We start from the raw sequence: 27,925 nt of genomic DNA, 5'->3' as shown, positions 1-27,925 counted from the left end.
ATGGAGCCGGAGTTGAAGTTGGACTCCGAGGACCACCAGAAACGGAACTACCCACCCGTAGCCGGCTCGCAGGATGCCCTGGACACAAGTTCGTACGAGGCCATGGGCGACGAAGACGCCGACCTTCGGGACTCTGTCGTGAGAGGTGGGAGTTACCCCAGTTTGTCCTCTGGTTACCGACGGAATGGACACCAGAGATTCATCAGGAGAAGCCTGTGGTTCTCGGACGCTGAGGATCAAACGCCCGAGTGTGATGACGGGGGTAAGATCCCGAACGTAAGTCTCCGAACGATAGCGGACGGGACGGGTGGCAGGATTCAGGAAGGCTCCAGCACCGAAAGTCAAGTTTGCCGCAAAGACGACGCGACGGAAAGCGCCAGTGCCGATGAGGAGAGGGGAAAAGGCGGCGGAGTCGCCTTAAATCGAGCGCCCAGTGATGCCGGTAAAGCTGCCGTCAAGGCAGCGAGTGAGGAGAACGAGGAAGAGGCGGAGATGAAAGCCGTCTCGACGTCCCCGGGAGGAAGATTCCTCAAGTTTGACATCGAGCTGGGGAGAGGCTCCTTCAAGACCGTCTACAAGGGCCTCGATACGGAGACTTGGGTGGAAGTCGCCTGGTGTGAGCTGCAGGTAAAAACACTGATTCTCAGCGATTTCTGACACTGCCTGATGGCAACGCTTTCATTTTCAAGTTTTTTTTGTGTTGCGTTTTGTTTATTTGCTGACGGTGAAAGTTGATCTATTAATGGATGAGTGCCTGAATCTCGACGGAAATCCTCCGCCGGGGTTCCTTCCTGTGTCGGTGAACTTCTCCACATGTCAGTATTTAAACGGGCATGTCTGCAGGCAGCCGTCGATCAGACGTGGTCTCGTGAGAGGGTCCGCTTAGTTGCAAATGGGTTACCGCGAAATTGCAAATGTTTTATGGTGTAAGAGTGATTGGCAACCAATAGATGCTGACACGGAGAGACACGCCCCCTCCCTGTCATGTGGTGATCAGCACTTTTGCAAAGGTGCAAGGAGAGTCTGTCTCGTCTGGCATTGCGTAGACGCGGGGAAATCTCCGGCTTAGATTGTGCGACGGTATTAAATAATTATTTCCGTCCTTCGCAGACTACAGCGGGGATAATCTCCGTCTCCCTCGCGCTCTCCCAGGAGGCTTATGGTGTACTGTATATGTGCTGCTGCCCCCCCCCAAAGAAAGACAATGTATCGCAAGCATTCTTCAGATTGAAATGATTACTGAGTCATTTTCAACAGTTTGCTTTCGATCATTTGCTCCGCTAACGACGCAGGGACTCTGAGCACTCATTAGATTGGACATTGCTTGTGTGCGTTCTCCTCCCACAGCGTCCCCCCCCCCCCCCCCCCCTCTGTGCAACAGGAGGTACACAGACAGGAAGCAGCTGAAGTGAGCTGTACCCTGCTGGGGTACCGTGTGGCCGTCCCGGGCCTCAATGAATACAAATGCCTCGGGTGCCGAAAACACGCTGCGTCATTCATGTGAGAGACTCCAGATTGAAAACTCTTTGATTCTTGTCTTTTTTTTTTTTAATGGCTTTGCAAGGTGCTGACATCACTGGAAGGTAATCTGCCATTAGCTACGGGTAAAGATCGAGGAGTGCTGAATCGCACGGTGACTTCACTCGGTTGATGATGTCATGCAGACAGAGAGCAGCGGCCGAGCAATCCCACATCGCTCTCATCCTGACAACTGCGAGCTACAATTAGACTCGGTGGGCTATCGTGTGCAGGAGTGGATGCAATTTACTCTGCTTTATTCTTCCCTCGTGACACATGAAACTCCCCCTAGTGGACGGTCAATAATGGATATTAATCGCAATAGAGGGGGTTCTTTGCAGCCATCGTGTTCTTAATTCAGGGGCCCTCTCTTGCTGTATAATGTCGCAGTGAACGACCGGTGTTGCATAAAGTCTTGAAGATGCGATCTGTCAGCGCCACGAACTGAGTCTCGGTTTGTGCGGAATTTGCTTCTGATCTCATTTTAAATAAATCAGTGAGTTGAATCAGTTTCTTACGATAAACTGCTAAATATTTAATTGTCAGAGTGACTTTTGATTGTCAGAAGGGATGTCTGTAAACGCAAAAGTTAAAAGGGAAATATTTTTAGGGCTTACTCACAGTCATCATTGACCATCCTCCCAAAGATGCCTTTGTCACCCTGATACTTTAAATTCGAGAGTATATTAAATATTTTTAATACCAAGAGATAAAATATAATTTTCCCTTGTTAAATGAATAAAATTGATTAGATTTAGAATTTATTGACTGTTTATAGCACTGTTGCATCACAGCAAGGGGATTGTGGGTTCAAACCGCCCTGCATGGTTTCCCTGTTTCTCCATGGGGTCCTCCCTCCACCTCCCACAGCCCCAAAACATGTATAGTACATGAATTGGTGAGTTTAAATTACCCATATGTGCTAATGTTCAGGCTGAAATTCAATAATACTGCACGTACAGATTGTGTCCCATGCTAACATAATTAAGATGTTGTGACTGTCTTTTGTGAGCTTACGCTTTAGTGTGTTTTTTTTTGTCATTGATTCCATCTGTGCCTTGAAAAAAAAGATGGAAATGAGAGGATGGAGGAGGCGGCTGTGATTTTCCACTGTTTTTGCTTCTTTCAGTGGTCACATGGCGTTCATGGCCGAGAACTTTTAATCTGGCCGTGTTTATTCTTTTCTCTTTCTCTCTCCTCTCACTCTCTTCACTTTCAGTCATTTTTCCTTGGGCTTCCTCGCTGTATTTTGTCTGTCTTGGTCTTTCTTGTTTGTCTCTTTCTTCTCACTTTCTTTCTCTCTCTCTCTCTTCGACATCCACATCCACTACCCTCCTCGTCTCCCCCCACAGGCCTGTTTTTGTGTCGTGCTCCTGGTATAATCCTGTCGTCTGTTGTTTTTCATTGTTGAGAGGAAACACTTATCGGTGTTTTTGTTTGCTCAATTCTATCCTTCATCTCTGAATGTTGTTTTTCATACCATGGAAACTTCCTTTTTTTTTTTTGCTAAGGGTAGCTCTGTTCAGAGAAATTTATCTCTGTTGAATAGTTTGCACTGACTTGCAGACAGTTTCCTTCTTTGTGCAAACCTCTCTGTGGTATTTGGCTCTGAACTTATTCTGTAGATTAAATCTTTGTCTGTGTGTGAATGCAGAGCTGGCAATGATTCAATGATGGCGACATGAAGCTGCCTGATTGTGGGTGTTTGCTGGAGATTTGGCCATTCTTGAACTAGAAAAACGCAGCAAAAATATCACTGAATCACTAGGTTGGTGGTTTCAAACCCAGGAATTCACTGTAATTCTTGAGCCATTGCGTTTTCTGGCCTCTTTATGGCTGTCTTGTCAGATTAACACACAGCAAGCATAACATGCTAACAAGAACAAAATCACAGAGGCTAAATTAGGTCATTGGTTACAGCCCATTTGGCATTGAGAGGCACAAGAAAACAAGGACAGCCTTGTTGCGCAATAACCTGAACTGTCTTCGGTTTTTATTTTCATGTCTAAAATAGACCCAACTGTCCAAAACTAATGAGATGCAGTCTGCATAAACGATTTCTCACTTAACAAAATGGTTACAATTTATGTTTGATTGACTAATTGTTTAATGGGCTGAGCATTTTTAGTTCTGGATAACCAAGCTTCATCCGACATAAGAGTACTTCTGTAATACTCGTGCCGTTGATCATAGTGGGATTGCGTGAGCGGCCTCCAAAGACACCCTTTTCGTACACATTTGCTTTTGTTCTACATCAGTATTAATGGAATACATTTGCTAGGTTAAATAATAATTCATATATTCCCATGAAGATAAAATCATTTTGTGTTGATTCATGTGTTGCTTTTATATCGATATATATATATATAGATATATCTATAAGACTTACAAATTAGAAAATCATATTGCTGCATCGGCATTATTATTCTTCAGTTGTCACAGCCATAGTGTGAAGTGTCAAAAGTGTGAATTTAAATGTTTATTTTGTCAAGCAAAGCGTTTTTGGAAGTTTAGCATGCCCTAATCCAGGTTGGCTAACACCATGTCACAGCTGGACACACTAATACACTTAAATACCTATGCAGCAACGAAGCGCTGCACAAACCGTGCACTTTACTGCCTCCTGTGGGGCTCAGACTAAAATAGAGAGAGTGACCAGCATATCTGTTGGGAAAATGATCCTGCAGGCAATGACTGATGGGGCACAATTCAGATGCAGACAGTCTGTTGGCTCACGGCTGACGGTGCACCAGCTTCTGTTATGGCAGTGGAGTCACTGCAATACTCATCTGTTATTTAGGACTGGTGCAGAGGGTGGCAGGGTGGCCAAGTAATTCAGCAAATTATTCCTCAACCTGGCAACCAGGGTTCATGTCCCACCATCCCAAACATTGTCACTGTTGATTTAAGTTGCAGATGAGGGTTTGCATCTTTTTTCATGCAGCCCTCCACTAACAAGACGGGGATCAATAATCACATTATTATTATTATTGTGAAAGAAATGTTTCATTGCGTTGCGGTTTGTACTGTTCAGTGTTCGCACTGCCATTAAAATTTCACATGTGTGCAAAGAAATTCCCACCTGGGCGAGATTTGTGAGCGGAGCCTTGGATTGATGCTGCAGAGAGGTGGCCTGTCTCACTACTTGGGATGATCCAATTATATTAGTGGGTAATCAATAGTGCAATCTCATCCTCCTATGGCCTCCTCAATCCATGCGGCTCTTCTGTTCGATTGAATCGTCCTCTTTGTTAAATACACCGATCTGACTACACCGTGTGTTTGCACACGTCATTAGTGTTTCTGATGGTGTTTGAGGATGAAATGATTTTATCTTTTATTTTTTGTCAACGTCTTGCTCTTCCATTCATGGCATCTGTTTTAATGTAACTATAACTCATTGTAAATGCTTGCAGAAGTCCCCATGGTTTAGCAATTGTGCTAATTGGAGTGATGGATATTTTCCATCTGCTTTGGTGCGGTATTTAGGATTTCTCTGTATGAATTTGATGTCCCATAATCAAGTCTGTCGGGTATCAAACATCCAATATATTGCATGTTGTGATATGTGTGTGCGCACACCTGTGGGGGTGGAATTAATCTAGTGTTTCGATGTGCACATGTTATTTGTTTGTGTACTTCACAACGCTGTGCACGACACCCCCCCTGAGCTGACAGGTGGCTTCTGAATTATGCACGATCCCCTAATGTCAACTGAGAGAGAAAGTAGATGTTGAATGAAGTGTGTGGAGGCGAGTGATTAGTACTCGGGGGAATACTTTGGTGGGGGGGTTGTGGGATTCCTGAACAGAGTTGAGATAAAGGTGTGAAAGAAAGCCGTAATCTGAGGAGAAAATGGTGGGATAGCTGCAGCGCCAGAGGTCCAATGTGCTCTGAGGTGTGTGGCAACCCCCGTGCTGCTCTTGTGAAGCAGAGTTCTTGGGGATAACCAAGCCCAGTTCCACCCCAGCCTTCCTTTGCACAGTAGAAAGTGTTCTCTGCAGAACTGAATTATTCATTGGAGAGCAGTGAAAATCCCCCCCCCCCCCCCCCTCCCCACCCACACACACACACATGCAAACGAAACCTAACATGCCACATTCACGCATAGACAGAAATCCTTTACATCAGATCATATTTCCACTCTTCTACACATTGCATCATATCATATGTGCCTTGCTGATATTCACCTGATTATTCTGGGCTTGCATTTATTGAGCCGCTGCATCTCACAGGGACTTCTCTGTGGTTGAATAATTAAACAAATCAGATCTTGCTAGGTTCGTTCCTTCAACTCATCTGTGTCGTCCGTCTCCAGTGGGCGGGGTCGTCCCTTTAGTCTAGTCCGTTACTGGTGCTGAGTGCAGGCGTTTGTACTTTGCGTAAGTCACAGCGTAAAAAACACACACACACTAAATCACAGTTGGAATTTTCTTTTATTGGAACTACCAAGAGGAAGCTGTGGGGTCTGCCTGAACATAGTAGGTAGAATATGCTTCCCGTGTGTGCATGTGCACAGAGGGGGGGTTGTTTGATGTATGGAGTGCAAGGAGGGAGATGGGTTGCAGATATGGGGGGAGGGGTGCAAGGTAATGGATAAGAGAGTGCCAGCAAGTGAAGGAGATGCAGAAAGAAGGAAGGGATCGATGACTGATAGCCTTTAGCTGCAGCATATTCTGGGTGTGGCCATGTTAATGTGTGGGTTCGTTTTCCTCCCAGTGACTGTGGTTTGCCGCCCTTTACCGTCTCCTCTACAGCCCCTGCATTCAGAATAAATGAACAGGAACAAATGTGAGCCTGAATTTGGCATTATATCTCTTGATTTAGATGCAAGAAAGATATTTAAGCTAAAATACCTGATCTGGATTCCTCTCAACACACAAACTGCTTTGATGCACATATGATCCAATTAAAGCTCTACCTCCCATGTTCTAACCCATATTGGATGCACGAAATGGAAAAAGCACAAGAATGTCCCTCTGAGGTGATGCCCCTTGCCCAGCCGGTGGTTCCTGTGAAGCGAGAATGACATACTGCAGAGATTGTTTGTTTGGGTTTCATGAATGATTTCTTTCTGCTGCATCTATTTTCTTTGCTGCAGGATCGTAAGCTGTCAAAAGTGGAGCGCCAGCGCTTTAAGGAAGAGGCAGAAATGTTAAAAGGTCTTCAGCATCCCAACATTGTCCGTTTCTATGACTTTTGGGAGTTACCCCTCAAAGGCAAGAAGTGCATTGTATTAGTCACGGAGCTCATGACTTCGGGGACATTGAAGACGTGAGTACTGATGACTCAGTCATTGTATCGACAACTTTCCTAACAAAGAACCATTTTTGCCTTTGGCATCGCTCCAGGATTGTCAAGTAAAGTGTTTACCCGTCTTTCTACAGCTATTTAAAGCGTTTCAAAGTCATGAAGCCCAAGGTGCTAAGGAGCTGGTGCAGGCAGATCCTGAAAGGCCTGCACTTTCTCCATACCAGGACCCCTCCTATTATACATCGGGACCTCAAATGTGACAACATCTTTATCACTGGACCAACAGGCTCAGTCAAGATTGGGGATTTGGGACTGGCAACACTCAAGGCAGCTTCATTTGCTAAGAGTGTCATAGGTAGAAGCCTGTAGTCTGATCTATGGTTGCATGGGCACAGTATGGAGGTTAAATGCATATTGATCTGGTGCTCTCCTCTCTTCAGGAACGCCTGAGTTCATGGCTCCAGAGATGTATGAGGAACACTATGATGAAGCTGTCGACGTCTACGCCTTTGGCATGTGCATGCTAGAGATGGCCACGTCTGAATACCCCTACTCTGAGTGTCAGAATGCTGCACAGATATACCGAAAGGTCACGAGTGTGAGTAGATGTTCTGTTCATACAGACGCTTTCAGTGTGCCGCATGATTGTGAAGGTAAACAAACTCATATTTATCATGTAATAACAGCGTTTAACTGATGTAATTATTAAACAAATTAATTGTACAGATAGAAAAAGGCCACTTATCTTCCCCTCATTCTCCTAGTTGTACAGTATAACTATAATTTTCTAAAAGGGTCAACAAAATAAAGAATGCTTGTAGCATGCATTTTATAATAATGAAAGGGTGAGTCAAACTGTCGGCTCGGTCATTTCAGATCAACAGTTCAGTTCGGGGGCTTGGTTGTTGCAGAAATTAAACGATGTTACAATACGATGTTACAATTCTGTTGTTTTCAGATCGATGGATGCTCAGCCTTTCTTGGATGAATAATCTAATGAGCCATATGGAGTCACTGCAGGCGCCCAAATTCCCTTTTGTATTTTAGATAAAGCCTAAAGGCTGTACGCCACTCGCTTTCAATAAATGCACAGCATAATGCAAGCTGTTTATAGATAAAGGGATTGTTTCAAGTTCTTCCACTTAGATTTTATTTCAATTTTTTAACAGCAACAGAGCATTTAATATCAGTATTCTTGTCCACATGATACATAATATAACATAGTAAGACAGCATATCCACATTAAGATTTTTAGGTTAAATTTTCCTATATAATGAGAAAAGAAATCTTAATTACAGTGGCGGCACACCCAGGTATACATGACCCCTTATCCTTTTGGTTAGTTTTTACATTAAGAAGCCTTCTGCTGGTCGCCATCGTTTTACGAAGATGTGTAATTGCAGTCGTAGTGAGTAAGTTATTTTTTCCATTTCGTAAAGTTCTTTCAGTTTTACTTTCCAAATGTTAAGCGACGGTGGCTCTGTCTTCATCCATGAAATTGTAATGCATTTCAGGGCTGCTGTAAAAAGTATGGATAAAAGGTAGGTTGCAGATCGTCCTAGCAGCCCTGGTGGAGTAATACCCAGAACAGCCACCGTCACATCCCTCGGTATTTCAAACTGAAGGATCCGGTTTATGGCAGTATACACCTCGTCCCAAAAATGTTGTATTTTAGGACATGACCAGAATATGTGTGTATGATTAGGCACATCCGTGCCGCAGTTTCTCCAGCATAGACTTGGTATATTCGGTGTCATTTTAGCTACAATGTCTGGAGTCCTAAAATATCTGCTGAGTATTTTCCATTTGAATTCTCTCCATGTATTTGAATTTGTAGTCTGGTGTGCCGCTATACATGCCTCTTTCCATAATTTGTCAGATATATTTTGTGACACCTCCGCCTCCCATCTCTGCCTCGCCAAAATGGGCTTGTTTTGAGTCATCGACTTAAATATTTTATATAGCTTTGTAATTACTTTTGTAATTACTTGTTTCAAGTTCTGATAGACTTCCAGGTTTGATTTAGTGTATTGATTTTTCACTCTTGAGACTTGGCCATGACACGGTAACCATTTCATCTGCTCCTAATTATATTTATTGATGAGAGAGCAGCTTAAGAGCTGCTTCTAGATGCGGTTCTATTCATAGTTACTGTATGTTAGCACCCTGCTGTGACAACAGCAGGATGTTAATCACAGATTGAACAAAGAGGGAACTCTGGTAGCAGCGTACTAACCCTCTGAGCTCACATAGTACGTAGATGACTAATTAGCAGCAGTGTTAATCCAGAGGATGCATGTATGTAGTATTTGAAATTAAGGAGATTTTAACACACATAATTGTTTGAGTAAACATTAAAATGAAGCAGAGACCAAAGTTGAAATAAATAACCTGCAGAAATAGGGTTTTTGACATACCGGTAGTATTCCACCACAACTCCACAGAATGTTTTGTCAAAATGAAATCAAGGAAATTATTTGCAATTGTATCTCGCGAACAAGCCCACATCGGAAACCCGGGCGGTGCTTTGCGAGGCTTCTATGGATGCTTTTGCCTTTAAGAAGGATAAAAACTTGTGTTTTTATCCTTCTTAAATTTTATTAATTTAAGTGTTCTTAAACAGTTTTTTAAATGTGTGAATGGCTTTGCACCAGAACCACTGAGCAGGTTTGTCAGCAGACTGCAGAGCTCTGGCAGGTCCACCCGGGCAGCCTCAGGTTGGGACTGTAAGGTGCCCCCCCGAAAAACATCTTTCGCACAATCCGCTCTCTCTGTGAAAGGTGCTAGTCTGTGGAATCTGCTCCCTGTCCACCTAAAATCTATGACACAATTGGTCTCCTTCAAAAAAGAAACGAAATCTTGGATGTGCAAGCAGCAGCACTGTACCCATGTTTAAATGTGTACATAGTTTTATCTCTAACATTTCTTTTTTATTACTGTCTTGTTTTATTCTTAATTGTTTTAGTTCTGTGATAAAAACATGCATAGATGACTTTTTAAAACAATTTTCCTTCCTTTCCATGTTTGGAAATGGATATCTGTGTTGGAAGCCCATCTGTGGACAGGTGCTGCAAATTAGCTTCAGCTATAAGCGCTATAATGCAGGCATCAGATACTTGTGCTACATGTGTCTATGTTTTGTCTTTGTCCATATTCAAATAAACCAGAAATAAATAATAATAACATCCTTCAACTGACAGAGATTCCAGCTAACCACAGCTGCTGCGCTCCGTCAAGGTCAACAAGCCCTCAGGGTGTGTGCACGCTTGTGTGTATTAGACTGTAAATATTTGGGATGGAACATCACATGAACATCCACCTGGTCGCTCTCTTTTTTTTTTTTTGTGACTATTTTTCATCAGCACGGTGTCTCCATGACGGGGCTTAATGTTTATATTTCTCTTTTCCTTAGGGAGTGAAACCGGCAAGCTACAACAAAGTCGTGGATCCTGAAATCAAGGAGATCATTGGAGAGTGTATCTGCCAAAAGAAAGAAGAGCGGTGAGTTACTGTCCTCGTCGGCGTCCAGCCAGTAGTGCCCTCAAGGTGCCTCGTCTTGCCGCCCCCGCTTCATTGCTGTGGCACTGACAGTCGGCCTCTCAGCAGCGCTGCAGCTTCCACTTTCTCTACAGGCTGTCTTTCATTTGTGTTGCATAATGCGTCCGTGTACAGAAGGGAAAGTGAATCTTAAATTAGCTACCAGAGGCTTTGTTTGTTTGTTTGTTGAAGCATGTTTAGGTTCTGAGAGTCAACAGCACAGGCAAGCCATGTCCATGTATGACGCAATCACTGTGTAAGACCTATAAAGGCATCCTTTCACTATCATCACAATACAATGGTTGTACCTTAGCATAACATATTGATGCTACCACGATCTAAATATACACCATTGTTCCCTCTCCCAGGTACAGCATCAAGGACCTGTTGAACCATGCTTTCTTTGCTGAGGACACGGGTGTGAGGGTAGAGCTCGCTGAAGAAGATGATGGGAAAAAGGACTCGATTGCCCTAAAACTTTGGGTTGAAGACCACAAGAAGTTAAAAGGAAAGTACAAAGAGAGTGGCGCCATCGAGTTCACGTTTGACCTGGAAAAAGAAGTCCCTGAGGTTGTGGCACAGGAGATGGTGAGCAAGTATTCTTTTTTAATATGCAAATATTTAACATGTACGTATTTGGAAAAATAGATTTCGGATCCTGGAAATTATGAACTAATAACTAATCTGTATTTCATTTTGCAGTCTGCCTTAAATGAATTTTGATGTTTCACATGTTTGACCTGTTCAAAAATGCATGTGCAATTTCATATATGTTAGTTGTTACCCATGCTAACGAGGCAGTTTATGTTTTGCATCTTTTTGTTTTGGCGTTCTTGAGCTGCTGGCAGGACTCGTATCTCATCTTTAAAGAATGCACTCGGATTGCTCCTGATTTCTGAATGGGATTTTTCCACGCATGCCTTTTCCTCGTTTCCTGTGCCTGGATTGTGGTGCAGGGCCAGGGTGGGGGGGAGGGGGGGTACCTTATCTGATGGTGTATAATGAAGAATTACCTGTGTAGAGGCTCTTTAGTTACAATACAGGACTTAAGCCTTTATATTAATCCTCAACAACCTGTAGTGCCACAAAACTGCATTTTGAGTAATGGGTTTATGAAAGACATACAAATAAAAACAAGTAAACCGATGAGAAGTACTTGTTCTTTGTTCTATTTAAAATTACCCCGTCCCTAAAATTGCTTGTATATATTTCTTAAGAGGTCTTTGTTTGATCTCTTGCTAACTGATCCAATGGCAGTGAGTGCTCTCCTTGCCTTCTCTCTTTTTCTGTTTTATTTTTATACATTTTTTGGCCTATCTCCATTTTAATTGGTGGCGTCTTTTGTCTGTCGCTTCGATTTGATCCATTTCAGCCTTGACCAGGCGCAGAGGCTGGAAAACAAAATTAAGACCTCTGTAACAATCGCCTAGGAGAGGAGAGCAGACAACAAGACAATGAACTAAGTACAATAGTGTCAAATCAGATCCGGTGTCAAATCAGCCATCAAATACTCAATCGAGAGAGCCGACATGAAAAGTATCGTGTGTCTTCATTGGTGGGACTGGATCTCTTCATTTTGACTTCTCTAGATTTAACAAACCAGCGTTGTTTTGAACAATGAACTACTGACAAAGAGAGTAGTTCCCCTTAAAAATAGTTTCATATTCCTTTCTTTTTTTTTCTCTTACCCTCACTTCCATACTCCCCCCTTTTTTAAAAATGTGCCTTTTACTAAAATTACCCTGGAAGTAATGCTTTTCTCTTTTCTTTGTCAGGTGGAGTCTGGCTTCTTCCAGGAAAGTGATGCTAAGACTGTGGGAAAGTCGATCAGGGACCGCGTGGCACTGATCAAATGGAGGAGGGAGAGGACGGTGTCTACTGCGGCTACAATGGATCGTATTGAAGGGGGGCACAGGATCCAGATGGTGCCAGCTCAGGGCATCTCTGCCGGGCCGCCTGCACATGTAGGCCAGCCTTTTCTGGAGTCGGAAGAGCCAGAGGCAGACCAGCACAATAGGCACTGTAACCTACCAGCCAGTGCCACCTCAGTGACATGTATGACCATCCGATCACATCCGCCCAGAAACATCATCTTCATCTTTGACTTGTGTTTATGAGCGCCTGGTTTGTGTGTGTCTGCAGCGGATGGCACACTTGACAGTGGGATAGGCTCCACTGTGTACTCAGACTCCCACAGCAGTCAGCAGAGTGTCCTCTACCAGTCCCTGCTGGAGCCTATTACTATGGCAACACAGCAGGTCTGTATCAGCATACACAACCATGTAGAAAATGTACATTCAGATGTATCAAGCTCTTCAGCAGCCAGGGCTCATGTGGCCTTGAAACAAACCACAGGTGCCACATATATTGGACCCGTGCAAATCACTCTTATATGTTTGTGCTTCATTGCCTCCATGTTTGTTTGTCCTCAATATGCATTTGTTTTCTTTCTTTCTCTCTTTTTTTTTTTTTTTCTGGTTAAGATGATTCCTTTTTGAGTAACATTTGTTTTGTGTTTGGGTTGCTCCCCCATCAGTGCCGGAGCAGTAGCCTTTCTCTGAGAGGTCAGCCTCATTCCTGTGAATACGGTCAAGTATGGGGGGTAAAGCTGAACTCAGAACTTGGGAGTCGTTTGGGAGGTGCGGCCCGCAGAGGAAGTGCCCCTGTTATTGACACTCGGAGAGCAAACCTCATTGCTCAGACTTTGCGTGTCCTCCATGCGTCTCAGAGATCTGTCAGTCCCACCCCCACGGTACCAGAGGATCAATCAGAACTTGGCCCCTCTGAACTTCACACAGAGGCTACAGATGGCCCCCTTTCACACACTACTCTATCACAGCTGCAGGTTCCACCTGTCTCTCCACTTTCTGAGTACCGCCACCTCAGTGACGCCATCATCAGGCAAACAACAGAGGCCACATGTGAGAACTTCACTCCACCCATGCCAAGAGGACGAAGACACTCTGACCTCAGTGGTCTTATGAGTCTAACATCTCATCGCAACCATCATTTTGCAATGCATTTATGCCAGGCCTGCCTCTCTTTGCTTTGTCCAATGTCCCGAGAAGGGAGCCACAGTCATCCTTCTGTTATCTTGCCAACACCCCTCTGTCCATGCCAGTTAAGGCACCACCCGGTGTCTGGTGGAACACCGAGTCCACCTGGTTATGGGCGGCTGAAAGGTTCAAGTGATTCTTCAGATTTCTCACTGCTACAGAGATCCCTTTTTAATATAATCGGCCGCAAATCAGCCCCCTGCCACACCACACCAGCCCAACTCTCCGTGCGGAGACCCCCGCCTCCCCACAGGCCAGTCTGCAGTGACGGAGACGGCAGTTTGGTTGGGGATCAAAAGCCCATCCAGGAATGCGAGGATAGATTCTCTTCCGGAGAACAGCAAGTTCCCAGGGCTTTGGGAGTGGTAGGTCACATCAGCAAAATGAGTTTCCTGTCCCATTAGGTGCCCAGAACCCGCTTAACTGATTTACCCCATGCTGCATGGAGCTGGTCTGATCTTTCTGCTAAGTTTGGCTGGTTGCCTACAGAACTGGCCGTCTTCCAAAAAAATCATGGGCTTGCTCCTGCTGGAAGACAATGATGCGGTCTATGACAGACCTGCTGATTAATATTTATTAATCTCATCCAAAGCTGAACTACATTTTTAACGCATTCCTTCTCTGCTTAGCTGGCCCAATGCTACAGCTGTCCTGCTCCTTAGACACATTTGATAGATGGTCTCTGAGGGAGGTGGCCTGGCTTTCTGATCTGTTGTTCTTCGTCCGTCTCGATTCCTCTTTGTGTCCATATTTCCCACGCTCTCCTCTAGCTGCAAATCAATGTACCCTTAATTAATTTGGTGCCTTCATCCCTCTTTATTCTGTTTTACTTAAATGTGTTACTACTTGATATACTGTAATTAACATTTATTGCTATCTTTTGCAAGGATTTTCGCCGTTAAAGTGCCTTATTTTAATTTATCTCCTTTGTGTCTTCAGGACAGTTCAGCAGGTCACCAGAATCAACAGTCTGTCCAGGGCTTGGCCTCCTCCAACACACCAGTGCCACTGCAGTACAATCAGCCTGGACACAGCTACTCTGCTGCTCCATATGCTGGCCAACAAAGTACTGCAATAGCAGGTCCAGCTATTCTAACTTCAATCAAAATTCAGCACTCAGGCAGTGCTACTTGCTGCACTCCTCCAAGTGTGCAGCAAGCTGAAGTTACCGGATGTATTTCACAATCTGTCGTGCCACAGCTGGTTAGCAACCAACCACAGCAAGCAATGACACCAAGCTCTTCATCTTTGCCTTTAAAAGGCCAACACACTCCTCAGAACTTTGTGGCCCCGACTCAACAACAGCAGGCTTATTCTGTGTCGCGTTGTCCTGCTCCTGTTCAGCAACAAACGGCAGCAGCAGCAACCAAGCCAGCACAAGGATACCTTCTTGCATCTGTGACAACAACTGTAGCAGCCACTCCTCAGCGTCATCCTGCCCAAGCTGCTACTGGACTGCGGCAAGTCCAGGCCGCAGTCAATATGCCAAGTCAGCAGCCTGGCCAGAGCTCCTCCCCACCAGCAATTTATAGCCAACAGATAGATCAGCAAGATCACCAACAGCCGTTGTCACAAAATACACAGTCCAACATAAATCGAACACGGTATGCTGGCCAGGCTTATATTCCATCTCAGCTCCAGCATGGCCGGGAATCGCTACATAGCATACATCAAGAAATAATGCAACAGCCTGCACACCAACCCCAAAGTGTGCAGTCTTCTGGGAAGCAGATTCCTCAGAAAACTGCACAGACAGAATTTCAACCACAATGCCATGATTTATCACAGCCTGCAAGCCAGTTGCCCCCTGCGCAGTCGACAGTTCAGCAGACCTACGGAGGGGCTAATCATGTCTCGGCTCCTCCACGCCTTCCAGCCTCTTCCCGTAAGCAGGCAGCGCATGCAACCCAACAGGTGAGTGAACCATGACAATGATCGGACCAGAGCGGGAAAGACTTTTGGATTTTGTGCAGCAGATTTTAAAAATATCGTAGTGATGAAATTGAAATTCACACAGCTGGATGATTGCCAGCAGATAATTTTAATTAACAGTTTGTGGCTACCTCCCAGATCAGAGTTAACTGCATCCGCCCCCCTCAGGAATCATAGATTCCAAAATTGCGGGATGAATGTAGAATCTGTGCAATTATTTCTTGACCAGTAATATTAAAGACTCGAAAGCCCTTTTTTTTTCTAGAATATTTGATTTTCCCTTTATTTATTTCTTCCTTTTTTCCAGTTTCCTTCACAGTATCCCACAGTCAAAGTGATGACATCCGTAATTGAGTGTGAATCCTCTTACCCTCACTCCTGCACTGCCCCTCACCCTTCATCGTCCCCTTCTCTTAATCAGATATTCCTTTCTCCTGGAAAAGCTCTTCCCCTGACTCCCACTGTCTCCCCCCTTTCTCCTTTGCACATTGAAAATGTGTTGGTGTCACCTATTCCAGCGTCTCTGTTACCATCTCCCTCACCTGCACTGGTCCAGGTGGGACCACCGTCCCCAAAGCACCAACATACTGTTGCTCTGCAGCAGCGTTTTAAATCTGAAGCTTCTCATTTGCAACCTTCATTCATATCTACTGTAATTCCCCAGCCCTTACACACAAACACTGACCTGTTCCAGAACACACACCCTCCCATAAATGGAAGCACTCCGCCTCTAAGTCAGGTAAATATGATGGTTGCAATGGAGGGGATATATTTACCAGGATTTTTTTAAAAAAAAACACTTTAAAGTTCTATTAAATAATTTCAGTGCAAACATCCCATTGCTGTTTCAATTGTTCATGTGTTGCTACAACCTTTTTTAAGTGAAATTCTGGCCTGAATTATTATCACACCCACAAAAGATTGGGTCTTCTAAAATACCACGGTGATGACATATATTATAATGTTAATGATGTATATAATTTGTGTTTTTTTTACAGATTTCCCAGAAGGCCCAGGTCGACCATCATGAACTTGCCGCCTCTGCTCAGCTCACTCAACATGCAGTCTGCTCTTTAGAGTCAGATCCAGGGGCAGTCACTGCTGTTGCCCAGCTGGACGGCATCTCATGCCAGCTGCCTCCGCAGACCCAATCCAAGACTCAGAGTCAGGTTCCCCCTGACTCAAGAACATCATCAGGGTCGTCTGCTCATTCCTGCCTGGCTCCACAGAAACCACTGAGTGCTGCCACGGGAGCTATAAGCCAGGACCAGACAGAGACCACCACAGACGTATGGACACAATTGATGTTATTTTATTGTCTTACTTATTTATTACTTTGCAGATATAATAATGCACTCACAGTTAGCATCAGTGCACTGTCTGGAATGTAATCTAAAAGGAACTGCGTACCATTGACTATCAGTTAATCTGTTTTTTTTCTTTGTTCCATCTGCAGGACCAAACTGCAGAGAAACAGGTTGGAGGACAGAGCCATGACAGGTATGGGCTCAGTTTGTATTCTGCCATCTTTTGAATCTAGATGTGAACAAATAGGCATTTCTTAAAAGACAAATGACAGTCAAATGGACAGTTAGGTAAATGTTGACATGGTGCCATTAAATCTATTGTAATTCACCAAATTAATCCTAATACAAAATGAAGATGGATAAAATCTATTGAGCTAGTTGAAAGGATCCTTGCTCTCAGGGTGCTGCAGTGCTTTCTCTTAAAACACCAAGCAGTCGGTAATGAGTCTTGGTTCATTTTTAGCTCCCGGAGGCAGAGACATTATTTATTTACCGGTACTTGAAGGGAATGTGGAGACCGCTCCACCATTCCGCAAATATGAAATGACTCACCAACTTGCTAGCTGTTCCTCCTGAAATAAAAGGATCTCATTCACAGTACTCAGATGTAGCTTGATACCAACATAATGTTTAGTTATTCACTCAAAAATAATAATGGCAAGTTAACGACTATTTCAATGAGTAATCAATAAATACAGAGGCGATTGCTCCAGTTCTTGCCTTTCCTCACCGGATCCAGTGTCAACTCTGACGCCACGTCGGGGAAGGAGATGAGTGACGATTACGAAGGGACGCATGGAGGCAGAGGCGAAGGGAAAGTCCGCAAACATCACCGCAGGTCCTCACGAACTCGTTCCCGGCAAGAGAAGATGAGTAGGCCGAAGCTCAACATGCTCAACGTGAGTAAAATGATATATTTCAACAGGGTGCACCATTCTTGAAGGCCATCTTTAAATATAATGCATTCATCTATTTGTATATGTGTTTGTGTTCACCCTTGTTGCAGGTGTGTAACACTGGCGATAAGATGGTGGAGTGTCAGTTAGAAACTCATAACCATAAAATGGTCACTTTCAAGTTTGATCTGGATGGAGACGCACCAGAGGAGATTGCTACATACATGGTGTGTAGAAGTTTGTGCCTCCTGAACTGATATAGGTTTTGTGGCCCCGCTGTACCTCATCTAATGGTGCCAAACTCCGTGTGTCGCTGTACTTTAGTCTCTTTCTGGCTCCTCGCCTCTCTGTTGCTGTTGTAACGAATTGCTGTTGTGCTATGGATGGATGGATGTTCATAAGATATTTTTGTTGTGTATAAAAAAAATGTTTTAATTTGTAATATTCTGTTTTTCCTTAGTTTCATTTCAAGCATTTAGCTGTTATGCTGAAAATGTTATTGACCCCCCCCCCCCCCCCCCCCCAAATCAGGTGGAGAATGATTTCATTCTGCTACTAGAAAAAGAAATGTTCATTGAGCATCTAAAAGACATTGTGGACAAGGCAGAGGACATGTTGAGTGAGGAGACGGAGAGTGAGAGGAGCTCTGATCAGGGAGGAAGTCCCAAACAGAGTGAAGGCGCTGGCACGCTGGGAACCGAGGTGAGTCTGCATCATCCCAGAGGTTCTCTGAGGATGACTGTTCTCGCTGGTGTGTTTTTGACTCTAAATTAATTTAGGTTCAGCCTTTATAAAATGTCTAAGTTGATACACATGCATCAGATATTGTAAATAATACTCCCTTTTCTCATTGGATGGAAGGCTTCCATACCTCGCAGCCCACAGCTGGTGTACCAACAAAATGGTAAGACTTTGAACGTTTTCAAATGCCGAACAAAGTCCCATCACATTTCAGTTCTAGCTGAACGCGACTGCTGTGTCTGACTTAATAAATTACTTTTGCTTTAAAATGGACAGTCTGTACAAATGTAGCTCCTCTTCTCTTCTATTACAGTCCTCCACACTGGCAAGCGCTGGTTTATCATCTGCCCCGTGGCTGAAACACCTCTATTGGACGAAGAGGAGCCAACTTCTCAGGCCTCTATTGCTCAGGGTACGCTGCACACTCAGAAATACAGAGTACCGGTACTAAGTAAATCATTTTAATATGACAAATTGATTTCTTTGCATGTTGGATTTTGTTGTCCGTAGAATAAACTGCATCCTTCGTCTTACTTGCTGCCGTTGATAGTGAAGACACCGCACGTGCATTAGAGTTGGGGTCGGTTATATAAGAGCGCTTCTGCAGTCGTTCTTAGCCGAAATGAGCAGCCAGGTTTATACTCCATCTGACGGAGCCTGATGGGGCAAGACAGGCAGTGATATAACACTCATGTTTCGCATGTCTTTGGCTTAACTAATTACTAATATTCTCCTCCTAATTAACCTTTATGTTTCTCCAGAATCCGAAAAGTCTGCCGCATCATCGGTCGGGAACAACAGCAACACAATTGCAATGGCTGCACCAATTCCGTCTCTGTCTTCCCAAAGTCTGTTGTCGTCTTCCCCGCTGCCGCCTGCAGTTCAGACCACAGCGCAACTTCCAGGCCAGGACATTGACAAAGCTCGCGTTCAGCAGCCGCAACCCTCCGTAGCTGAACACGCTCACGACGCTGCTGATGCCATCCATCGAAACGCCATTCCTGTGGAGGAATCGTGCATCTCCACTATCTCCATGGTAGCAGACATGCCATGCTGTGCTATTGTGCCACCAGTTACTCTGGATGTGAGTACTATTGATAAAGGAGAGGCTGGTGATTCATCCTCGACTCAAACTAACCTCCCTGTCCAGAGGCCCAGTCCTACTGGAGAGATACCCTCTCAGCTGACCCCACATCGATCTGTGGTCCTGCAGCAACCTTATGCCACAACCATGCAGCCTGGAGCAGTCACTTCTCAGCCCCAGAGCCCGGCACACCATACCTCCCAGTGTTCCCAATCAACCACCCACCAACAGCCAGCGAGCGGGGGGCCGGGGGAGTCGGACAGCGAGGGACCACGCAGGGTGGAGTTTGTGGACCGTACCATCAAAACTTTGGATGAGAAGCTGAGGAACCTGTTATACCAGGAGCATGCTTCCTCCCAGTCCGTCGGCACCGCGCCTGACCCCCAAGCTTTAAATTCAGAGGGAGTCGGCTCGCCTCCGGTCTCAGATGGCCAGGGCACTGAGGGAGGAGCCCTTGTAAAGAAGAAAGGAGAGCCACTGGTAAAATTCACTGTGTGTGTGTGTGTGTGTGTGTGTCTGTGCGCTGAAAAATGGTCTTATCCATTCATCCAACTTACACACCCTTCTCTCTTTCTCTGCTAGCCGCAGATTCCTGAGCGCACAGATAGTGTGACGGCATTAAGTGACTCTGCAGTGCCAAGTAGGTCACAATATTTTTGTATTGATGATGTTGCATAATTAGTGCATGGTAGTTTGAGAAGCATTTGTATAAAATCACACAGTGTCTCCCGGTTCTGAAGTCACAAACAGAGTTCCGGACGAACATGAAGTGGCCACCAGCTCCAGTTCATATGGCTCCAAAAACCGTTTTCAAGTAAGGATCTATTTTCAAAACGGCCATTAAGCAAATCTGTTTGACATAAAAGTCCAAATTAAATACATTGATGCAGTGCATAACTTGGGCGACTGTTGGGTGTAGTTTGTATCGGTTGAGTCTGTTTAAAGACTCCAATTTGTTATCTCTTCCCCTCCAGATTAAACCAACTCCGCTGGATGTTGTTGGTCATTCAGAGAAAAGCAAGACGACCCGTGGGACTTGTAGTTCTCCAGCCCCATCTAGTAGCTCTGGAGAGCCTCACACACAGATGCAGGGCCCAGTCAGGAATCAAAAAAGCTGCGTCCCTGCAGGAACCTCGTCAGTGATGGCAGCAGATGCTAATGAGAATACAGAAACGTCCAAGCCACAGTCCAGTAACCGTTCCTCTGCCCCACCAAACCTTTACCAGGCCACCCCCACTTCCAGTCCTGAGTACACCCCAAGCCATATTCCCCGGGCCCAGACCATCGACACTCCGACCAATCGCCACTCTCACCACTCGTCTCACGGCTACGCTGCTTCGGCAGATGAGGATCGCAGCAGCTTCACCCTTCCCCCGGCTCACGCCCTGTCGGAGCGCAGTGGAAGCGACCTAATGAAGAGGGCAGTGGCCTTCCTGCGGCGCTCCGGCCGGAGCAAAAGTGAGCAGAGCGCTGATTCACCAAGCAGACAGCCCGTGGCAATGAACGGTCACACGCACTTGCCTTCGGCGGGATATGCCCATTCATCTTACATCAGCAGCGACAACGATTCTGAATTTGAAGACGCTGATATGAAGAAAGAACTACAGAAACTGAGAGAAAAGTAAGGTCACGTGCACATGCAACTCACCCAGAGATGCACAAACATGTTGCGCCGCTTATCGGCAGTATGTTCGCTAAACATGATTAACTGTTGAATCCATGTTTTGAATATTACTTTGATGTGATTTTTGATATTTCCTGCTCTGTCGAGGGTTTCCATTTCATTCTAGCTGCTGTAAATGCATCTTTGGCAATTCATTCTTGAAGATGCCGCATGCTAACATGGTCAATATTATTGATCATAAAATATCCCATTGCAGAGTTACTAAATAATATCACTTAAAGAAACATGCCTGCTGAGGTAACTCATTTAAAAATAAGCTAGGTTGCAGTAACATGAGCTTTGACGCGTTAACCTCTTACAAACTCTGGAACAGAGCAAAATTTTGGTTTGTAAACATTGGGTCTGTTGCACTTGAATTTTCTGAACGATGATTGGAGACTGGAAGCAGTCTGTTTCTGTGCTAGTAACGGAAATGCAAAAGTAATATAATAAAAACAAAATTATGCAGCTGAAATGGCCAATTATAAACAATCAGACCCGACCATCAGCCATTAATGCATCGATTTCACCAACAGCGGAAATGCTGGGAGGATCATCTGGCTTTAATAACATTGTGCATCCAAATTCAAAATATTACCTCTTTACTTTGACTCGTTTGGCATTATCACGATCTAAATACAAGTAAATTAAATGCACAGGTTGGTACTTTTCCTTGAGTGTGCACAGAGCTCAGCGAAAGCAGAATGTAGAATCCCGTAGAAAAGATTTGACGCCGCTAAATTTAGATGTTTCAGATGAGTCCGTGCAGTTTAATAAAATCCACGCAGAGGGTTTTGAATGGCTTGTAATCCAACACACTTTCTTTCAGGAAAGAATATTCCCTGATACAGATATCTAAATGAGAGAGACCCAAGTAGACGACATGGGAACTAATGAATGAAGGATGCTTGAAGAGCAGATGGAATGTCATGATGGCTTTACCTGCTACGTTCTTACTGCAGCAGCCTGTATTCTATTTTGGGCATTGCTTCATGTCTTCCCCTCTTTACTTTTCCTCTCTCTCTCCAGGGAAAGCAGCGAGTTCCAGAAGCGTAGCATTCAGTGTTCTACAGAAACCTTTGTCTGTTGTCTCCCTGTGTCTTTTCCACTAGACACATGAAGGAGATCTCGGAACTGCAGGCATTTCAAAGGAATGAGATTGAGCATCTATACAAAGAACTGGGAAAAACGCTGCCGCCCAGCGTTGGCCTTCTTCATGCTGCACCCCCGAGTGGCCGCAGACGCAGGGCCAGCAAACACAAACTGAAGGCTGGAAAATTACTCAATCCAATGGTGCAGCAGCTCAAAAATAATCTCAACACCTCCACAGACAGAAAGGGTGTGTGCTTTAGGATGGTGTGGCTCAGTGGTTAATGCGAGGATTTGGGTTCACCTTTATGCATAATTCGCTATCGTACTTTTGCCCCTGCACAGGCGAAAGTTCTGTCAGTCCATCAGGCTCCCCAGCCAAAAGTTCAGTTCTGTCAGATGCCTCTGCCCACTCCAGCGGCAGCTCCGGCAATCAGTCCGGTACCATCCGGGAGCAGGTCCACACACAGCAGCCGTGCTCCTTGAAGGGCTCTTTCTCCTCAGACAACATCTGCACTGGGCCGCATGGCGATGGAATGGCCAACCAAGCTGGCCCTGGTCAAGGTACACATAATTTGTTTGAAATGTATTTGTGTGGATGTGGCCTGAGGTCTACAACAGCTTCTAGAGAGAAGGTAAATGCAAAGTATTGTCATTGTTGTCCAGGAAATTTGCATCTTACTGAGGAATCGACCGCACTGAACTGTTACCTTCACAGTGTATGTAAGCGCAAATAAAGTAATGTTAAAAATAGATATATATATAAAATGGGTTTAAAAAAATCACATCAGTATATTTTAATAATTTGCTTATTTTTTTCTTCCTTTGCTGCGTAGGCAAAAAACTTAGTCTGCTTGTGAAACATAACCTAAGAATGACATTCCAAGGGTTACAATAAAGCACAACATATAAAATGATTTTATATACCGGGTATATAAAACATTAGTTTCCCCATCACGTCTCATTTCGTGAAAGTTTTAACCTCATAGAAACTACATGCCCATAAAATCGTACTCTTTAAATCTGGAATCACATTGGTGTCATTATTAGCTTACCGTAATAGTAAAAGAAAAACAAGAATTGTGATTTCAATGTATTTTTTTTAATAAATTGTTCACAGTTCATGCACTGCATGAAGATTTAATTCAACATTACAGTTATATATTAATTACGTTTACTGTAATGCGTGCTATAATCTGACTGATCTAATTGTGGAAAATTTATTTATATTCAAATATCAGGATTGCTACAAAGAATATGACCAAAATAACTATTTTATTTACTTTCGTAAAGCTCTCTATCTGTTGTAATTAATGGCTGAAACATTCCGTGAATCAGTTACTATGACGATAATATGTCCTGCATGTCATGCACTCCTCCTTGCTGTCCTTTGCTGGTGCTTTTGATGGTGGGGGTTTCACATCCCAGTCTTTGTGCACTTTTACAAAGTGTCTCTCTTGTTTCTGCTCTTCTTTCCTTTTTATATTTTCTTTTTACAGGCTGGACGTTTTACCACCAGTCGTCAGAGAGAGTCACCTATAAATCTAGTAGCAAACCACGCACTAGATTCCTCAGTGGACCTGTGTCTCTGTCCATCTGTTTGTATTTGTTCTTTCAAATTTCCCCTCACTCATTTTTTCATCTCTTTATTTTACCTGCCTTTCGACTTGCCTCTCTTTTCTCTCATCGAGGTTTTTTTATTTATTTAAAAGGAAAATCATCAATTTCTCCTAATTCTCACAGGCCTCCTCACTTTGCATAAATCACCCATTTTCCTACCCGTACCTGCCTCCTCTCAACGATCTAAACGGTCGTGCGCTATATTGTTTTTTGTTTCGTTTTTCTCCTGACCACCGGAGGATATCGCTCACATGCATACACTGACATTTAAAATGGACTCGAGATAACAAAGGCACACTCCATCAGTAAAATATTTCTGCCTCCAGAAAGTGTTTCCTTTTCCTCCTCAAGCATTTTTCGCAGCGCGTCTCACAGCATTTCTGTAGCCTGTGTTTCGGTTTATGGCTTGGCTGAACGTCCTGTTATTACTGGTCTCTGCTGTAATGTCTGCAGAAGTATGTTGTTAGACTCTTGGTTTATCGCTTTTAAGGTTGGATGATGCCACTGTTGGATCCCGTTCTCATTTGGCATGTCTAGGAAGAGCTGAGCTGGATTAATTCCATCTCCTTTTGGGGCTTGATGAACATTGTGAGATTTATTTCAAACCCTGGAAACCCTAAAACGGTTGTTGGAAATTTGGCCTTTGCTAATCAGCCATTGTAAAATGTTGATAAGTATATAAAGTAAAATCCTGAGGGGATGGGAATGAATCTGTGACTTATGGTTTGATAACATTTCAGCAAAAAAGATTAATCAGCAGTATGAGTTTAGAATGTTAATATCATCACCATTATGTGAATCTGATCACTGATGGTAACTGTAGAATACATTTTCTGACTTTATATTTTTAACATATTTGTGATTTTGTTGTATATTTTCAATTTCAATCTATTGCTGAAAATATTGTTTCTGATGAATGCTAATCCTGTGTCTCAAGATATCGCGTGAAACACCCAGGAGTGTTTCCAACACTGCTGTCAGTCGGCTATTTCTATTTTCTTAATTCCCTTTTGCCGTTAGCAATTTTGTTTTGAGAGTAACAATGGCTCACAGCATTTGAAATGACGCGGTTTTATGGCGGTTTGGTTTTATGGCTTGAAGACCGAAAAGGAAACCTTTCCAGGGTGAGCACGCCTCGTGTGTCGACGGCCTCCAGTAGCCAACGTTCCAACAACCTGGCATTGAGAACTACAAGAACTCACAGAACCACTGTTACATTCATAGCTATTCCTTCATATGTCTAATATCCTCTTTTGCTCAAACGCTTCGTGCTATGCTTCTGGCTTTTAATGTTAGACTCCAAAAGCACATTAGGGCCAGTTTTCCCCAAACATGAGCTTGAGGTCGACTCTAAAACAGAAGAAACATTTGGGTGTGTGTCTTTTACACGTGAGAGAGAATATCAAAGCCTTTATTCCCTATTTATTTGTTGTGTTGTACCCATTCCCTCTTAGTTTTGACTGCTTGGCATCTCCCAAGTCGAGGCACTTTCACCCCCAAAGTGGCCGATCCTTGGTATTTTAACACAGAGGAGCACCCCCTCCCCCCTCCCCCCTCCCAGCCCCTTCCTTGATAGGCAGGGCCCTGAGCTGTGGTAGAGAAGAGCTCTCTGCTCCTCATGTTTGGGCGGAGAGGACGTGCATGGTGCAGGCGCCAGGCAGAGCACTGCTGGAGACTTGCTCTGCAATACAAAGGGCTGTATCATCAATATTACTCTTTTTCTTTTCCCCTCTACCTGCCCTGATTTACCTGCATGCTTCTGACGAGAGCTGTGTGTTACGTCCGGCTCATACCCGTGTGCAGTTCCTTTCAAATTTACTTTCTTGTTTTTAAGTTTCATGTTTTGTTTCACAGGCATTCTCGAATCGACTAAAAAGGGGGATGGCTTTTTAAATCCGGGTTCCAGTCTTCCTTTCTTGGCAAACCCTTATCTTCACATAGCTTTTCCCTTCTACCTAATCCACCATTAATCTATGCAACTCAAAGATTATTTGATTGTGATTACGGTGTCTGGATTTTACCAGATTTGTGTCCGACATATCTTTTTCAATGTCAGTTTATAAGGCAGCATGTAATATGATGCTCTTTATTCTAGTGATGCTGCTGGCATTGAAGGGGCTAGTTGACATGCAACATCACACACACACGGGGGGTAGTTGTGCTCTTTCTTTCTGACACTTTCTATTCAGTTTTTCATATGTTCATATAGAACAGCTGGGCTCTTTGTAGTTACTCACTGATTTTAAACTCCATGTACTCCTTTTCTTCTTCCTCTCTCCCCAGTTGTTGTTTTAGAGCTGAATATGCTTTTGAAGCAGCTTGTCCACGTACTGGTGGTGTGCAGTGTGTCCTGGCCTAACTGTTTCTGTCTTGTGCTGTTTTACCTTCTTCATAGGGTCCACTCTGAAACGACTTTGTCTAGGCAAAGAGCGCAGTAGTAGTAACTATCTCATTTACTTTCTTACTCTCTGTTTTCCTAACGCTGTCCTTGCTGTTTTATTCTTCTCACTGTTTGTTTGCACTTAATTTCCTTTTTATTTATGTTCCCTGACATTTGTCGAATGTGTCAGTCATTGTTGAAAATATAAATATGGGTACTCTGTGGCTTGTTGCATTTATCTATGTTTGTTGTTGTTTTGCATGGCATTGTCAATGTCTTGAAAGCTGAAATTCACCATTGCCTGCATATCAAACATTTTGATTGTCTATAAAGAAAACAATATGTTATTATCCTTTGGTTACTATGGTTACAAATGATTTTAACTCTTTTTTTTTTTTTAATGGACAGATTTGTAAGACTTGTGTTTTTTTTGTCAGGGTCTTCCCTCAATGCCACCGCAGCGCGAACAGCCACCAGTCAAGCGCAGCCACTAACTGCAGCCACGCCCTCACCGTCTCCTCAGCCAATCCCAAGGCTTGCTCAGGTCCAGACCAATAACAGCAATAACAAGAGAGGCACGTTCACCGACGATCTTCACAAACTGGTAGATGATTGGACAAAGGAGACCATCACTACAACCAATCAGTCGCGTCCCTCCCTGAACCAGATCAAGCAACAGAGACGCCAGCAGGACCTGGAAGGCAGGGCGCCCCCCATGGGAGCAGCCACACGAGAGGTATTCCAAATGGAGATGTGCACTGAGATGGAAGGTTTTTGTGGGCGGGGTTGTGCTTTTATTTGTTAACGCCACATGCACCAATGAGGTTGTCATTGCACTACTTTGCACAATGACTCCTTTTTGTTTCAGATGAAATTTCCTGCTGGTCCCACCAAGTTCCAGCTGCCTCTTTCCTGCCCCCTGGCTGCTGCTTTAAGTCCCAGTTTACCCACAAAACTAGCTCCCGCCTCCTCAGCAATGCTCCCTCCTGGCCACCTTTTCCCAGCAGGCTCCTATGGTGGGATGATCCCTGGTGCGCTTTACCCTCAGCAATGGCCCGGCATGCCGAGCCCTGTGGGGCCGTTGGGTCCTGTAGGCCTGCTTGGCGCTGCAACAATGACTCCCTACGCCACGATGGCAAACCCAAGGATCAAAGCCTACCCTCTGGTTACGCACGAGCCAGAGAACCCCTATTGTCCAAAAACCACAAGGACGACCTAAATGCTAACTGAAACGTTCTGATACATATGTAGAGTATCTGATGGTGTAAATAACATGATGCAAGTGTTGACAGTCTTATACATTACCCTTATCTGTGTCTGTGTGTGTGTGTGTGTGTGTGTGCACATGTGCCATATGTTAGAGTAAAATTTAAGTATGTATGTCCTTTGGCTGGTCGTGATTAATCTCAGCCATACAGGACATTTAGTCTGCGATTGCGTTCTACTGTGTTCTTTATTACTGCAGTTTTCACTGATTTTGCCTTTCCGTGTTACGCATTAAACACTACATTGTAATACCAGATGTTTGGGAGACACTGGTGGGACAGTATTTATGAAGAAGCTATTTAAAGGAATGTAGTGCCTTGAAACATGAATAGATTTTCCCTTCTGTGAAACGGCATGTCTGCAAAAATAAGTTTTTATTTGATGGTGGCTCGAGTGCAGTCTTTACTTTCTTGCATTAGACACTTTCGTCTTTGGTTTACATATGAATGCCCTTGTAGTACTGCACTAATAATGGCTCCTGTTTAATGAATAAAGTTGTGTTTTAACCCTTGTTTACCTTTCACCCCTGTGACAGATGGAATGCCATAGTGGTGATATGTACCATTGCCTTGCAGAAACTAAT

General features: G+C 44.1%; 1 protein-coding gene across 1 annotated transcript; it reads left to right on the top strand.

Moving 5' to 3' along the window:
* On the top strand, positions 1-27,295 carry LOC137909008 (serine/threonine-protein kinase WNK2). The gene is made up of 27 exons (XM_068753413.1): positions 1-627; positions 6,620-6,792; positions 6,906-7,126; positions 7,212-7,369; positions 10,184-10,272; positions 10,677-10,896; positions 12,084-12,363; positions 12,451-12,566; positions 12,845-13,729; positions 14,304-14,461; positions 14,549-15,278; positions 16,753-16,796; positions 17,343-17,502; positions 17,610-17,726; positions 18,031-18,201; positions 18,361-18,403; positions 18,554-18,652; positions 19,002-19,804; positions 19,907-19,964; positions 20,065-20,138; positions 20,299-20,945; positions 22,100-22,326; positions 22,422-22,640; positions 23,576-23,674; positions 26,092-26,136; positions 26,514-26,812; positions 26,945-27,295. Exons 1-27 carry the CDS (start codon positions 1-3, stop codon positions 27,293-27,295), a joined length of 7,113 nt encoding a protein of 2,370 aa, XP_068609514.1.
* Positions 27,296-27,925: the final 630 nt, after the last annotated feature.

This window comes from Brachionichthys hirsutus, chromosome 2 (assembly GCF_040956055.1).
Source record: "Brachionichthys hirsutus isolate HB-005 chromosome 2, CSIRO-AGI_Bhir_v1, whole genome shotgun sequence".
In the NCBI taxonomy this organism is placed as follows: domain Eukaryota; kingdom Metazoa; phylum Chordata; class Actinopteri; order Lophiiformes; family Brachionichthyidae; genus Brachionichthys; species Brachionichthys hirsutus.
Note: the sequence above shows the minus strand (reverse complement) of the source record. Positions and strands in the feature narration are given on the sequence as shown.

Coding starts and splice junctions, on each gene's coding strand:
- LOC137909008 (XM_068753413.1), top strand. CDS start 1: ATGGAGCCGGAGTTGAAGTTGGACTCCGAGGACCACCAGAAACGGAAC. Junction 22,641..23,575: donor CCAAGCTGGCCCTGGTCAAG/GTACACATAATT, acceptor TTCTTTTTACAG/GCTGGACGTTTTACCACCAG. Junction 26,137..26,513: donor AGGCAAAGAGCGCAGTAGTA/GTAACTATCTCA, acceptor TTTTTTTGTCAG/GGTCTTCCCTCAATGCCACC.